The sequence below is a fragment of the Poromitra crassiceps genome (assembly GCF_964638095.1).
Source record: "Poromitra crassiceps genome assembly, chromosome: 7".
NCBI classification, from domain to species: domain Eukaryota; kingdom Metazoa; phylum Chordata; class Actinopteri; order Beryciformes; family Melamphaidae; genus Poromitra; species Poromitra crassiceps.
Window position 1 is genome coordinate 42480480 of NC_139628.1, and position 13952 is coordinate 42494431.

General features: G+C 42.9%; 2 protein-coding genes across 3 annotated transcripts; one reads left to right on the plus strand and one right to left on the minus strand.

Annotated features, from left to right (window-relative positions):
* Window positions 1-814: 814 nt before the first annotated feature.
* Window positions 815-7945, plus strand: epoa (erythropoietin a; the record flags this gene model as incomplete). The annotated part of the gene is made up of 5 exons (XM_083639665.1): window positions 815-893; window positions 6172-6302; window positions 6517-6603; window positions 6901-7065; window positions 7793-7945. The coding sequence occupies 5 exons, from the start codon at window positions 815-817 to the stop codon at window positions 7943-7945; spliced, it is 615 nt and encodes a 204-aa protein (XP_083495791.1).
* Window positions 7946-10346: 2401 nt separating this feature from the next.
* On the minus strand, window positions 10347-12649 carry pop7 (POP7 homolog, ribonuclease P/MRP subunit). Of its 2 annotated transcripts, none has more exons than XM_083639667.1 (2): window positions 12543-12649; window positions 10347-11795 (listed from the first exon to the last, which is right to left on the minus strand). In XM_083639667.1, the coding sequence occupies exon 2, from the start codon at window positions 11754-11756 to the stop codon at window positions 11295-11297; it is 462 nt and encodes a 153-aa protein (XP_083495793.1). In that variant the 5' UTR covers window positions 11757-11795; window positions 12543-12649; the 3' UTR covers window positions 10347-11294. The 2 variants fall into 2 exon arrangements, with proteins under 2 accessions (XP_083495793.1, XP_083495792.1); XM_083639666.1 differs by lacking the exon at window positions 12543-12649 and adding an exon at window positions 12294-12423.
* Between the last annotated feature and the right edge of the window lie 1303 nt (window positions 12650-13952).

Consider the following 13952-nt stretch of genomic DNA (forward strand, 5'->3'; position numbering starts at 1 on the left):
GCGGACTTCTGAGTCAGCCCCCCCCCCCCCCCCCCTACCCTGAGTCAGCCCCCCCCCCCTCTCTCTCTGTGTATGGCCTTTAGATTCATTCATTCTCACGTAGGCCATGGCAGGGGTGAAAAGGTCACTGATAATGCTAAAGCTGAGTTGCACATACACTTAGAGGGGTGTGTGAGGGTGCAGGGTCATTAAGGAGGACGTGAGCCCCATCACGTCAAGGTTAGTCTTGCTGGGCTGGATTGGACAAAGTGGCATCTAGACAGTAGACAGATTGTTTATTAAGGTTAAGCTACAGTATATAACTTTTTATTATCTTTTTCTTTTTTCAGATGTTTGGAAATGATTGGACGATTCAAGATATTGAAAATAAAGTGAATTTATGGAAAACATTGGTTTCTGGGCCACACTTTTTTATTTATTTTTTATTGCATTAACTTTCAAGTGGTTAGGCCTGTGACATTTGCCCATTCGATGTTTATTAATATTGAGGCTAACATTTTTGGGACACGTAGTCAGTGAAGAGGGACTTTCAGAGGATCATCCATAGAAACAATGGATGGGAAGTCACCGCATTGCTTTTGAGACATGATTTACTTTTGGGGCCTATTGTTTTGAAAACATGGATATTACTTGGATAACAATGAAAGAAAAACAGTTTTGCCTGAAGGGAGGAAGTAGTTGAGATAGTCATCATAGAAACAATGCAACTTTGCATTGTTGCAATGCAAGTCATCAATAAAAAAACAGGATCAGTTTGTAGATACACCTACCGGATAAGTGCAGGAGATCCACAAAAGAGCTTCGTTTCCAATTAATGGGCAATAGACCGACCTATGTGCCAAACAGCGAGGATCCTGTGAGGGACTATATGGATGTCGCTATGGAGTTCCCCAGTGAGTTATGGACATGCCTCCGTCTCTTTTTCTCTCTACTGTGGCTTTAGTACTCTTATTTAGATTGTTAGGCAGAGGGGGACTGCATGGGTTGGTGTTTGATCGCTCACTGTGCTGCGTAAAAAGGCGCGTCCAGTACTCGCGGGTTATCGCTTTATCCTTTAGGGGAGGTAAATAAAAGGTTTTGCCAAAGCACAGCAGTGATGCAAACCCTGATCGATGCCTGCTCGCAGCTGCTGCACAGTTATTTGGAGACCTAGAGGTCCGCTCCTGGTTCATAGAAAGCGGGCCAGCGCGCTGCGGGCGCATGTTGGATTGGACTGCCTTTTGTTGCGCCGTCGGGGTTGCGCATGTATTTGATTATTTTCACAATGTTTCTTAAGGATGCGGCACCTGTTTGCGAATGTTGCAGAAAACAAGTAGAGGTAAGAGCGCTTCTGTACTTCTTCATTTGGAAAGTACTCGTGCGTTATCGAAGTAGTGGAAAGTTATCACTTAGCTGTCCTATAGGATGCAGCTTGCTTGGATTCGTATAGGCTATGTGCATTATGTCTATAATGTCTATTGAATAGTTTTTTTTCATTTGCCAATTTTGGGAGTCTTGACTTCTCAAGAGGAAGATAATTTCTCCATTGTCTAGGGTAGCTACATTTAATAAATCCTCGGATCTTTCATGGGTGGGGGATTTTCTTTATTTCCCGCAGATTAGCGCACATGGAGCATATAAAAAGTAATATGATATACCAATTTATTTTACTGTTACTGTAGTTTCTGTTCCAGTAATCTCTATAGCCATTAATAATTTAATCCGATAATAAAATGCTCACTTTTAAATGGCATTTAAATTAACCTGATATGATCAAGCAAACGGTATTAAAACCAATTATGCATTGATCATTAATGACATTAATGATCATTTTGTTTTTCTGCCTCGTTCACTATGAAAATAAGTCTTTCCTGTCCTTTTCTAGCATGACACAGCAGAAGGCAAGGTTAGGGATAGTCAATGTGAAAGCTGATTCTGGGGTTTTGGCCAACAGAAGAGATGTGCCACACAGTCTAACATGACACAGCAGAAAAGAGCAAGAGGTTTTTCTAGGCTGACACAACTATATGGGATTCCAATGAAGCTCAGCAGGAAATTATGTCACATGTGTCATCTGATGCCTGGTCATTTTGCAGGGGAATTCCCCATAGCAATCAATAGTGGAAAGTTGATCTGTATTTCAGCTGTAGCCTACTTAGATGCCTTGTCAGCCACTTCACCAGTTTCACACAGACCAGTTAGTTGAAATTGCTGAGCTCATGCATTTTCAGGTGCGTCAGTGTGATGAGCTGTTAAGAGCAGTGATCTTTTTCACATCAAGGCCCCTAATCTACACATACATTTTATAAAATGTAGTCTCTCAAATCCAAATCTGAGAATAGTGGTATTATTTTACATACAATTTTGTCCAGAATTCCATGACTGTATTGTAGTCAGATATAACTGAAAATATGATCAAAATAGTCATTCTTCTACATTCATTAACTGTGTTAAGTACTAGTGGTGAAGTTTAACAATTAGGCCTAATCAATTTGCTGGGGACCCCCTGGAACCCCCTCAAGCACCCCTGGTCATCCCCGGAGCCCATGGTGAGAACCACTGCTTTACATTAGTGAGTGACTAATGCATCATCTCGTGAGCATCCCTCGACCTTTCCAGATTATCTGTCGCATACCTCGTGTGCTTGCCGTTATCCAACGTGTTGCCACTTGTGGGCAACAGCTTCCAATTTAAAATAGCATCAAGGTCCTGGAACCTGACGCTGGCAGGCAGACTGTTCCCCTTTACTTTGGCCACAGTCCTGCACTGCAAATCTCACCTCTGGACGGCATGTGGCGAGTGTGTGCATGTGCGCGCACGTGTGTGTACACAGTTTAGATTCATTCATTCTCACGTAGGCCATGGTGGGGACAAAAAGGTCACTGATAATGCTACAGCTAAGTCGCACACACTTGAACAAAGTGATCAGCATTTTGGATAAAGACGTGTATGGAAAGGAAGCCAGTAATAAGGTTAGTTTTCCAGTAGTACACATAACACAGACCTCTGGAACTGGAATGGGGTTAAAGATTATTTAAGTGCACACACTACCACAGTTTACTTGTGGCCACATTGTTGACCTTAAGTATTTCTGTTGAGAATGAGAATACACAAAGACCTCGAAGGCTTGCATATGCACAACGTATCTTAGGATAGGAGTGATAAGGGCCATATGCACAAAGCTTTTAATTTGTCAGTTGCTCTGAAGTCCAAATTCTAACAATAAATTTACCTATGTCTAACTGTACCAATGTCTAACAATAGATGTACCTACACTAACTTTACCAATGTGTAACAATAAATGTATCAATTTACAAATGTTTTAATAAATGTACCAATGTCCAGTGTTGGGCAAGTTACTTGGGAAATGTAATTAGTTACTGATTACTCCTTAAAAAAGTAAGAAAAGTTACTTTGTTGATCACTTTTTCAAAAGTAATTAGTTACATTACTAGTTACTTTTTCTTTTCTTTTTTACCCCCGAAAAAGTGACATACAACCAAGCCAGCTCCTTTTACAACTGAATCCAGTTTATTGGAATGGAGTACAGGAGTCCACAATCGGCCAAACTGCAAAATTGGCCCCCAAAAAAAGTAACTCAGCGTGACTTGGATTAGTAACTGTAATCTGATCACTGTTTTGGAAATTGTAACACCTTACATTACTTAGTTACTGAAAAAGTAATCAGATTATAGTAATGCGTTACTAAGTACTGTGTTACTGCCCAACACTGCCAATGTCTAACACTAAATGTACCAATATCTTAACACTCAATTTACCAATGTCTAACAATAAAGTTACCAATGTCTAACACTAAATGTACAAATGTGTGTGTGTGTGTGTGTGTGTGGGTGTGGGTGTGTGTCTGTGTGGGTGGGTGGCGTACAGTGTGAACGTGTGTCTGGGTCAGATGGCACAGATAGTGTACAGAGGGATTCCGGGAAACCCAGGGTGGTGGGCGTGTGGTTTTAAACACACACACTCATCCTACACATCTGTGACAATCCCCTCCATAACGCTGGTGTCAAAGAAAGGTTAAGCTGGTGACCACCACTCAAATTTGCAGAGGAAGACCTCAGTGGGGAGAGAGACACCCCTGGAAGTGTTTGAAAGAGGTTTACATCTATTTAAAGATGGAGAGATGGAAGTCTGCAGCAGTCGCTACTTCATGGTTTATGCGTCTATAGACTTAATATAATCTATATTTATGCGTCACACGTCCAGGCTGCTGTGAAAGAGCACATTCAGCATGTGGCGCAGAGCAACGAGGCTAGATGCCCACATGACCCACAACAGTGGAACCGCACTCATTGCCAAGTCTATCCCTGGAGGGTTCAGAGTGTGCTGTGTCTTTCAAAAGAGAAACTCTTGTATAGTCAGTGAAGCAGAGGTTAGGAGTACTTATGTAATTAAATGAAGTCCACATTTCTCACTGGTTTTAAATTTGGGATGGGTGGGCATGAACAATGCACACTATCTAAAATATATCGGAGCGCCCCAGTTGTATACTCCTTGTTCATATTCCAGTTGTATACTCCTTGTTCATATTCCAGTTGTAAAATCTGACATGTTGGAGTTGAGGGTACTCACCTGTCATGGTTAAGTAGAAGATTACTAACTTACTGCAAAGATGATCGGGGGCAGGCCTGATGCCGGCACAACTGAAGACGTGTGCAGAAAGGGTTAAATGAGGATTCAGTCACTTTTGCTTTGTCACAATCTCTTCTTCCTAACACATTCTATATCACTCATGCAAAACTAAAGAGGCACCTCTTTGTGCTTAATATTCTGCAGATATTACATGATTTATTCTAGAGAATTAACCATCAACTAATATGCAATGTGTGTATTTTTTTGTAAATCACTGGACTATGTTGAAAAGAAAAATATTTCTCATATCTACTGTACTCTGATATTTTGGAAGGTTACTCCTTGATCCTTAATATTTAGAGAGGCCCTCCACCTAGTAAACTATTCAGGCATTACAATCTTTTCCTTTTGGAACACTCTACCATCAATCTCTACCAGTGCGGGCCTACTGTTCTGTAGATTACCCTCTCTGTATTGTTATATTCACAAATATTCATTATCTTTGATTCACTCCAGATCTAAAGTTATCATAGGACAACAATGCATTAAAATTACATATATTTCATATTTGCTAACAAGTGGATTTCTTCAGTCGAGAATAGCCCTTCAGCTCTTACCATTAGATGCATACAGAGTCATCAGATGTAATTTCACATACTCGATGCACAAAAACCCAAAGTTTAGCAGCCTCCAGTCCTTACTCGCTATTTAGAAGACTCAATCATGAGCTCAAGGTCATTCTTGATGGAGGTATGTGGTTCTCTCAAGAACCGAGTTACTACGTTTCTCATCTTGATTACCTGACACAGGATGATTGAATGATACTCATGTGAATAATTTAGTAGTAGTTACTCTCAGCCAGTTTATTCTCTGAAAATTACTGCTTTTTTGTTGTTGATTGGTGCTATCCTCTCTTTGCTTTTCACTGAAATGAAAGGGCTCACAAGCTTTCTTGAGCTGGTTGGAATTGATTGAATCAGCACATTTATCCTCCTTGTGGTGGTTCGTGGTAATGTTTTGTCTCAGGGCCATGACCAGGTTAATCCACAGAGGACCATCATGTGTTTAAATTTTAAAAGCATGGCTGCCACTTTTTTTTCTTTTTTTTTTTTACATCAAACAATCATCTAGACTGCATCACATGTGCCTACAGGGACAACAAAGTATATCATATCGTATCCTACATCTTCATAACGGCTACAAAGATGCATAGAATGGACTTGTATCTAGTTCTCAGCAAGTTAGCTTGCAAACATCACAAAGTCTTGGAGGTGGCTGTAGCGTAAAGGTTGGAGAAGTGTGCTTGTAAGCACCGGTTTGGGTCTCCAGACCAGCTGGGGAAATGTGATCAAGTAGAGCTCTCCCACCACACAGGCGGTCTTCACCGAGGCTGATTTGCTCACTGGCCTACAATATAACACTGATGAAAAAGAGAATACATGCTCAGAAAAACATTTCCTTAGATGGGTAAAGGTTAAAAGGTCTACCAGATGGATGCACATTCATACTAGCTACTGTAGGAGCGTTCAGCTCTGCTCCGTCCTGTTTTACCTGCACAGTTCTCAGCAACGTTTTCAGTGAGTGTTGTATGTATGATTGCAGGACTGTTTGCCTTGCTGTTGATAGTGTTGGAGTGGACCCGGCCAGGCCTGCCGTCTCCGCTGAAGCCCATCTGCGACCTGAGGGTCCTCAACCACTTCATTAAGGAAGCGCGAGACGCAGAAGTGGCCATGGTGAGAGGCACAGACGTGCATGCGCTCAGATATTGGAGCAGGCCAAGCTTGTTAGGCCATCCTGTGTAGTAGATCAGTGGGTAGAACATGGCACTAACACAGCCAGGGGCCAGGGTTTGTCCCCCACTGGGGTCAGTCACCCAAGTGTCTGTACTGTACTCGTGGTCCTGCCAGACATCAATCTAATGTTTGTTACTCTCTCTTGTTCACTCAGCGGTCATGTAGAGACGGATGTAGCCTGTCAGAGTCTGTCACTGTTCCCCAACCCAGCGTCGACTTTGATGTATGGGAAAAGAAAAGTGTAAGTACCACATAAAACTGCTGAGTCTACAGTTTGTGACAAATTTCCCTAGTATGCTACAGTATTATGTGATGCTGTACACGGAAGTATGCCTCCTTCAAAAATTAAATACATGCATTTGCCTGCACATCTTTGAAGGTGTAAGCTTTCAACTACAGAGGTCTTATTGGATTCGTAGTCATAAATCATTGCATATGCCTAGGATATGGTTTATGGTAGAATGCTGATTCTCTGCTTAATTTCTTCCTGATCTCACCTCACGTCAACTCTTGCCTTGTGTGTTTTTCTCCTGGGCAGGCACTGGATAAAGCCCAGGAGGTGCAGGCTGGCCTCCGGCTGCTGCAGCAGGCCCTCAGCTTGCTCCGGGCCTCCGTCACCAACACGGCACTGCACAGCCACATAGACAACGGCATCAGAAACCTGCTCAGCATCAATGCTGTGCTGCGCAGCCTCAACATTCAGGTCAGATACTGGACAATTCAGTCAACGTTCAGAAGCAGAAACATTCAAAAGGAGGTGGTCAATAGAGGACACTTGCTGAACAAAGAACTGCTGTTTTATTTGAAATATATTGATTGCACTTCAGGTTACTTCAGTTGATTCTCTTCGAAATTCACAATGATGTATTTTCTGATGAGGCTCGGATGAAGCCTGCAGAAGGTGTGATGGTTATGAATGTGCATGTAAACCATGGCTGACCAATTTGGGGCCCGCGGGCCAAACTCTCCACGCTCCGTTTGTTTTGGCCCTCCATGGTTTTGAAAAAAATTAATTATAATAATCACGGCTAATATAACTGTCTTTCAGAGGCTGTGGCGGTCTCATTTTTAAAGCTAGCTTGATGATACTTTTACCATATGAAAGGAGAAGACCTATTTTAGATTTGGAATGTAAATAATAATAATAAAAATAATTTAATATAATCTCACATAACATCATCAACATTTTATTTTTGACCCACGGCCATCCATTCAGATTAATTTTGGCCCTTCATACGAAAGAATTTGGGCACCTCTGTAAACACTAAATTTTCTGTATTTCTAGGGGTCATGTGATTTCAGAAATGCTCAAGAAGTGTTTAAACACACTTAAACAGTACTGACACCCATGCAGTTTAGGTAATACTATTCTAGAAGCCTCACTATGTGTGATACACATATCAACATATTTTTTCTGCATTGGCTTTCAGGAGTATAGTCCATCATCCAGTGCAGTGGGGGCGGAGCAGACGTGGAGGGTGTCCTCAGCACCAGACTTGCTTCAAGTCCACGTCAACTTCCTGCGGGGCAAATTGCGCCTCCTCCTAATGGATGCGCAGGCTTGTCACCCAGACGTCAGCTGATCAGCTTATCTCTGACTCCAGGGCAAAGCTGATTTGTGTTTCCTAAGGCAAGAGGAGGGACTTGACACTTCTGACCTGCTCATTGGCTGGTGGAAGCGGCGCGGACAGTGAAAGGTACAGCCATTCCTCGTAGAAGTGGAGGACGCTGAAAGCAAAGGCCAGTCCCAGCTGGGCTTTGGAGGGACAAGAGAAGATTGCACCTTGGAATATGGACATGAAACATGGACATGGTGAAGCACACGTCAACCAAAAACGAGGCCTGTGGGATGCACTGCTCCAATAGCTTTTCATGGGCTCTCTCCAGCACTTTGTGTGTGTGTGTGTGTGTGTTTTGTGTGAGTGAGACTGTTTCATCTTATATTGTATGTTGTGTACCTGTGTCTTATCTGTGTCACGTGTTGTCTGTTTCAAGTGAGTTTAACCCTTAAACCCATCTTTGTGGACTTAAACCCACCAGAGTGGACAACCCAGAAAATATAGATTGCACCTGGAAACTGGAGGACTGTGAGGTTGTGTCAGGACATTTTCCCCCCAATACCACTGTAAAAGAAGCAAAGAATGAGGCATAACATTACCAAACAAACCTTCAAACATTTTAACAACTGAGCCTCATATACAGTAGTTACTTTTGTTTTTGGATTGTTCTTTTTTCCAATAACTGTTTTAATATATATATATTTTTTATACAGATGCATATTTCTAACTTTAAGCTCCAGTTTGTTCAGATGTATGTATTTTTTTGTTGGATCTTAAGGATTTTAGTTGGGTTCTTCTAGCTTAGGGCCACATTCACTGATGTTAACACTGAATGCTTTAGTAAAGGTATTTGTTGATATCGTATCCACTGGCACACTACTGTCTCCCTTTTTATAAAGTTTGTATAAGTATACCTATGTGTTACAGTATTACAGTGAATGTTCTTCCAATGGACCAATAGAGAAAGTGGGACTAAAGAAACTGATTTAGTGATTGAAGGGGGGTTACGTGAGAACTGTGAAGCTGTTTGGTGATTATCCGTGTTTCTGTCACTGCCTCACCAACACAACCAGAGCCTCGAGACCGTCAGGAACAACATTGATTGGCCCTTGATGAACATCCTGTGTTACGGCTGTAATTGTGCATGGTTTTGCCGGATCTAGCTCTAAATCGCACGCGCTGGCCCTCCGTCCCCGGCTCTTGTTCGTCATCAAACGAGCGAGCAGGCAATCAGGCCGTGGGTCTTCTGCAGTCATGGCTGCTCACCCATGTCAGACTAGCACCAGTCTTTCCTTGTTGTTTCCCGTCGTCTTATATCTGGTTGTGGAAGTGCGAGATGTTTGTAAGGATGTTTTCTTTCCTGTTTTCTGTGTTGGTTTGTCCCCCTGTCACTGCACCATTTGGTATTTAAATACAAAATATTTTTCTTTGATAAAGAAAGGCGAGACAAAACGACAGGAAGTTTGTCTATTTTGTTTTTTTCTCCAACTTTGCTTTTTGGTTCAGTGGTGTTAAAAGACAAGTTACTGTAGTTTTCCTGGTGACACTAAAACCAGGTCATAAACACAGGCTAGTATCACAGATCTTAGTAGTCTGTAAATTTGTTTCTTTCAATCAAGTTATAATCCATGATTACCGTCGTTTGACTTCCTGCCAATAATATAGAAATTTAAGTTTTCTTTCTTTTAACAAAGGTTAAAAAACAACCCACAATAGGGTTTGGGTTTCATATTTGAATTTCAATTGGAAAATATCTAGCTAAAGAGGTGGGCTTCTGACACATTCTAACGCTATTTTTGTGTTTAGAAGTAGGTAGAATACATTCACAACCTGAAACAATGGAGCGTTTGATACAATATATTACAATGTATCAATTTTGACAATGTTTTAAGTATAAATGTTAAGCACTGCGAGTGGCTCAGGTATTTTAAACCAAATTCAGATACAATTTGCTTTGCCAAGGGCTGTCTCATTCAACACCTGCTGCAGCTCACAAAGTTCACTGCTCCATACATGATCTCAGTCTCTGTGAAGATGTCTACCATGCACCAAGCCAGTGTGTACACTAACCGTAAACCGTGCTATTCCCAGACTCATCAATGAAATTATTGGAAATATATAAGTATATCAAGTAGATTTTAAAGGACAATCAGAACAGAGAGACTGCAGCAAGTATTGATACATAAACTACTAATCCATAATCAAGAGTGAGGGATCTGAGAGCTGCCCTCCAGCTGAACCCATGCTGCTATAAAACAATGCTTTGGAAATAGATTGTCAGTGTGCCATGGAAGCAGGACTGCTGACAGCCAACATCCTGGCAGGGACAACTATGGCTGAACACTGACATCAAGTGGACATTCACTGTAACATCACTTGCATATAAAACCCATGACTTCTGTTTTGAGATTTATTTGTATGGCATAGCAACATTAGAGTTGATATAAATACACAGAAAATGAAACTGTAAACAATGAACAGGCTCATAGGCCTTAAAAATAAAATATTTATAGATTAATATTTGGCACAGCCAGTACATGTATGTCGACAAGTATATTTGAGGTTTGACCTGAACCTCAAATGTTGCTGTTGGCAATGTTCATTTAGCCTATTCCTAAGCCAAAACTGCAAATTCTCCTTACTTAAATAAAAGCCTATATGCCAGTGAGTTTTGCTGAAACAGTATAATTCATGCCTACTGGCTTCAAGACATGCAAACAGGATACAACAGTAAATGAAGAATACACCATCTTGACAATGACAATTCACAACTGACAAAAACTGGAAACCATACATCCATTCAACTACTAAAGCCGTCCAGACATCACACTGTGGTTTTCTTGGACAGTTCACTGCAGCCATCACGCCCTCGTCTCTCTCCTCAGATTCTCACATCCTCCAAAAAAACTTACATTAGCAATGTGATGACTTGTGTCTATTAGTTTATAAGGGAACAAAGATTATTTGAGCACTGAACAAGTGTTGGAGAAACCCTGCCCGGTAGGGATGTAACAACGATACATTGCGAGACCGTCAAAAATCGATACAAATGTGTGAAGATTCAAATCGGTGAGATGAAAAACAAATTGCAATGCCTTTTTTTCTTTCAGTTTTTCTTTTACAAAGAGGAAATATGCATTCATTCCAAAGTTTGTTTTGCAGTTATACCCGTACCTCCGAAATAAAAAGGGATTCTTTAATTTGATAAAGAAAATATACAGTATTTTGTGGTTTTTGGCTCTGCAATCTCATTTTGTAAAAAACAAACAAAACACATTGAGAACTCAGTCTTGTGAATCATATCGAATCGTGAGTTGAGTGTATGGTTACATCCCTAGTGCCCGGTGTTGCCTGAGGCAGACGTCCAGCCGGGTCACTGCGGGTCGGGGTAGAACACCTTAATGTGAATGGCCGAGTTGTTGCGCGTGCGCGTCATGGGCTCCCCGGCCTCGTCGGGGTCCTCGGGCTCCAGGTCGTCCACCAGCTCCACAGTGGAGGTGTTGGCCGCCAGCTGCAGCGCCCCCTGGCTGCTCGCCTGGAGCTGCAGGGCGATATTGATGGCCCTGTTGATGGCCAGGCCCAGGCCATGGACACAGATCTCCCTGTGGCCGCCGCCCTCCAGCAGCTTCTGGCAGCGTGCCAGCTGAGCCCGGAAGTCCGTCTTCATGTTGACGTAGACGTCGTTGCGCCGCTTGGGCAGCTTGCGGGGCAGACGCTTGCGGAGGGTGTACTCCACCGGGTCCATCTCCACAGCCGAGGAGAGGGAGCCGACGTCCGCGGGGGTCGGGGCCGTCAGTGGGGCGGGGGCCATACACGGGCTGCGTGGTTCTGTCATGTCTGTGGGTGATACAGCAGCCGGGGCCCAGTGACGAGGCTGAGGAGATTAGGAAACAGTGAGGATGATGAGGAAGTGAAGGCAAATAGTAACATGATAATGCGTGGGTACAAGCACACAGACACGCACGCACGTGGCCGGAAGAGAAAGTGATCCTGTTGGAGATATATGAGGAATCCGCGTGACGTCACGACACCGCAAATCCCCCAGAACTGCGGGAGTTAACCTAACCCTAACCCTATTCATTTATGTCGATGTAGTTAACTAGTATGAGTTGTGCCAAACAAACGTTAATATCTCAAAAACTATACATCACATCGCTTATATTTTGACATTTTGAGTGAAAGTAGCTCAAGCGTCTGATGTATAATATATGCATCATCAAAAATAATAAATAATATATGCATGTCGTGTTAAAGTTGTGTTAACTGTCCCAGTTTTTTTTTTATGTAAAAAGCACAGCCGGGGCTAGAGTGAGCACTCAAGGCTGGCTCCAAAAGCCATCGCCGTTTTCTCCCAGTGACGCCGTTTGTTTACCAAAATGCTGCTCGGATGATCCCGGATGACATAGTAAAACAATGGATTCGCCATATACAATCCAATATCCGTAGGCTATAGTTCCATTACAGGATCTTTTTCTGATTTAGCGTTAGTAAAATTCGAGCATTTAGTAGGCTACATAACGCTAGGGATGCGGGCTAGCGAGACATGAACGGACGGGCTGGTTACTGTGTGAAATAACGTTAGCGCCTCGAGAAATCCATAAAAACCAGAAGGATACGTTACCTGTATAGATATAACTGACAGCTGTGTTTTGTCGCCTCTAACGCCTGGTACACATGCTGTTCCGAAGGACTATCCGTCTCTCGGCTCTGCTATCGATCTGTGCTTTGACCCGGAAGTAGTATCACGGGGGCATTTTTTGTACTTTTTATTGTACAAGTTCAATGAACAATAACAGTATGTAACACAAAACTGTCCTTATCAGGGGTGGGGTACAACAGTAACAAATCGTTACAAAAAAGAAAAGGAAAGAATACAGAAAACATAGCTACATAAAAGAAGAAGAAAAAATCCAGTCGTAAACCTAAATTAATCACGGGGGCCCACCATGGATGTATTAAATGAACACAGATTCCACCTTCTTGATCCACGCCGACTCCCAAAACTCGCTAAACAAAACTGAATGGAAACATGCATAAATTCGCATTTTATTTTGCGGATTTTCACAAAATTTGCATGAATTATGCGATACATTTGGATGGAAACCCCATTAATATGAGAGAGAGAGAGAGAGAGAGAGAGAGAGAGAGAGAGAGAGAGAGAGAGAGAGAGAGAGAGAGAGGAGAGAGAGAGAGAGAGAGAGAGAGAGAGAGAGAGAGAGAGAGAGAGAGAGGATGACTGCTTCATCATGGTCGATGCTAGAATGGATCGTCCGGAGAGACATGAGGAGTAATTATTCTTTGCGTTTAGGTATGGGGAGTGGTGATTGGTTGGGTTTAGGCATGGGGAGTGACAATTGGCTGGGGTTAGGGTCAGAGGTGGGGTTAGGTCCCTCCGGCCAATCCATTCTACCATCGACACTTCAGCATATTCCACCACTTCACATAAATGAGTTGTATGCTGCTGCCACCAGGTGTTCAAACTGTGGAACAGCAGTGGAAAAATATTCTGAGGAGAACTGACACAAAACAACTGCTTTCTCTCCCTCTCCCCCCCTCTCTCTCTCCCCTCCCCCCTCTTTCTCTCCCTCCCTCTCTCTCTCGCAATAAAGGAGAACATGGAGAGGGAGGTGAAGGAGGCGGCCCGTCGCCGTCGGTTACGGGAGCTGGAGGAGCAGAAGAGGCACTCCTGGGCCGGGGGGGAGGAGGTGGGAGACACACACACACACCAGGGCTGCCAAGTTTCAGCCACAGTTAGGAGTGAGATTTGCCAGCCAGCGAAGCTGGCTGGCAAATGCGTTTTGCCGGCAAGCGACGCTTGCCGGCAAAAAAAATTTGGCCCTTTTTTAGGGTAGATTTAGAGGGATATCTCAATTTAAATTAACATTAGGATTACTGTTGTGATGTAATTATTCAGTCTTCACCCCCATGCCAGCTGCTCTCCCTGCACTGTCAGCCTCCTCGTGCTCTCTCTCTGTCTTTACTCTCTTCTACTCCCTCATCTCCTGTCTCCCCTGCAGTCTCATTCTCTGTC

Excerpts from the sequence above, each read along its gene's own strand:
- pop7 (XM_083639666.1), bottom strand. The coding sequence starts at position 12,347 with ATGGCGAATCCATTGTTTTACTATGTCATCCGGGATCATCCGAGCAGC. Across the intron at positions 11,796-12,293 it reads ATCATCCGAGCAGCATTTTG|CCTCGTCACTGGGCCCCGGC; the intron begins GTAAACAAACGG and ends TAATCTCCTCAG.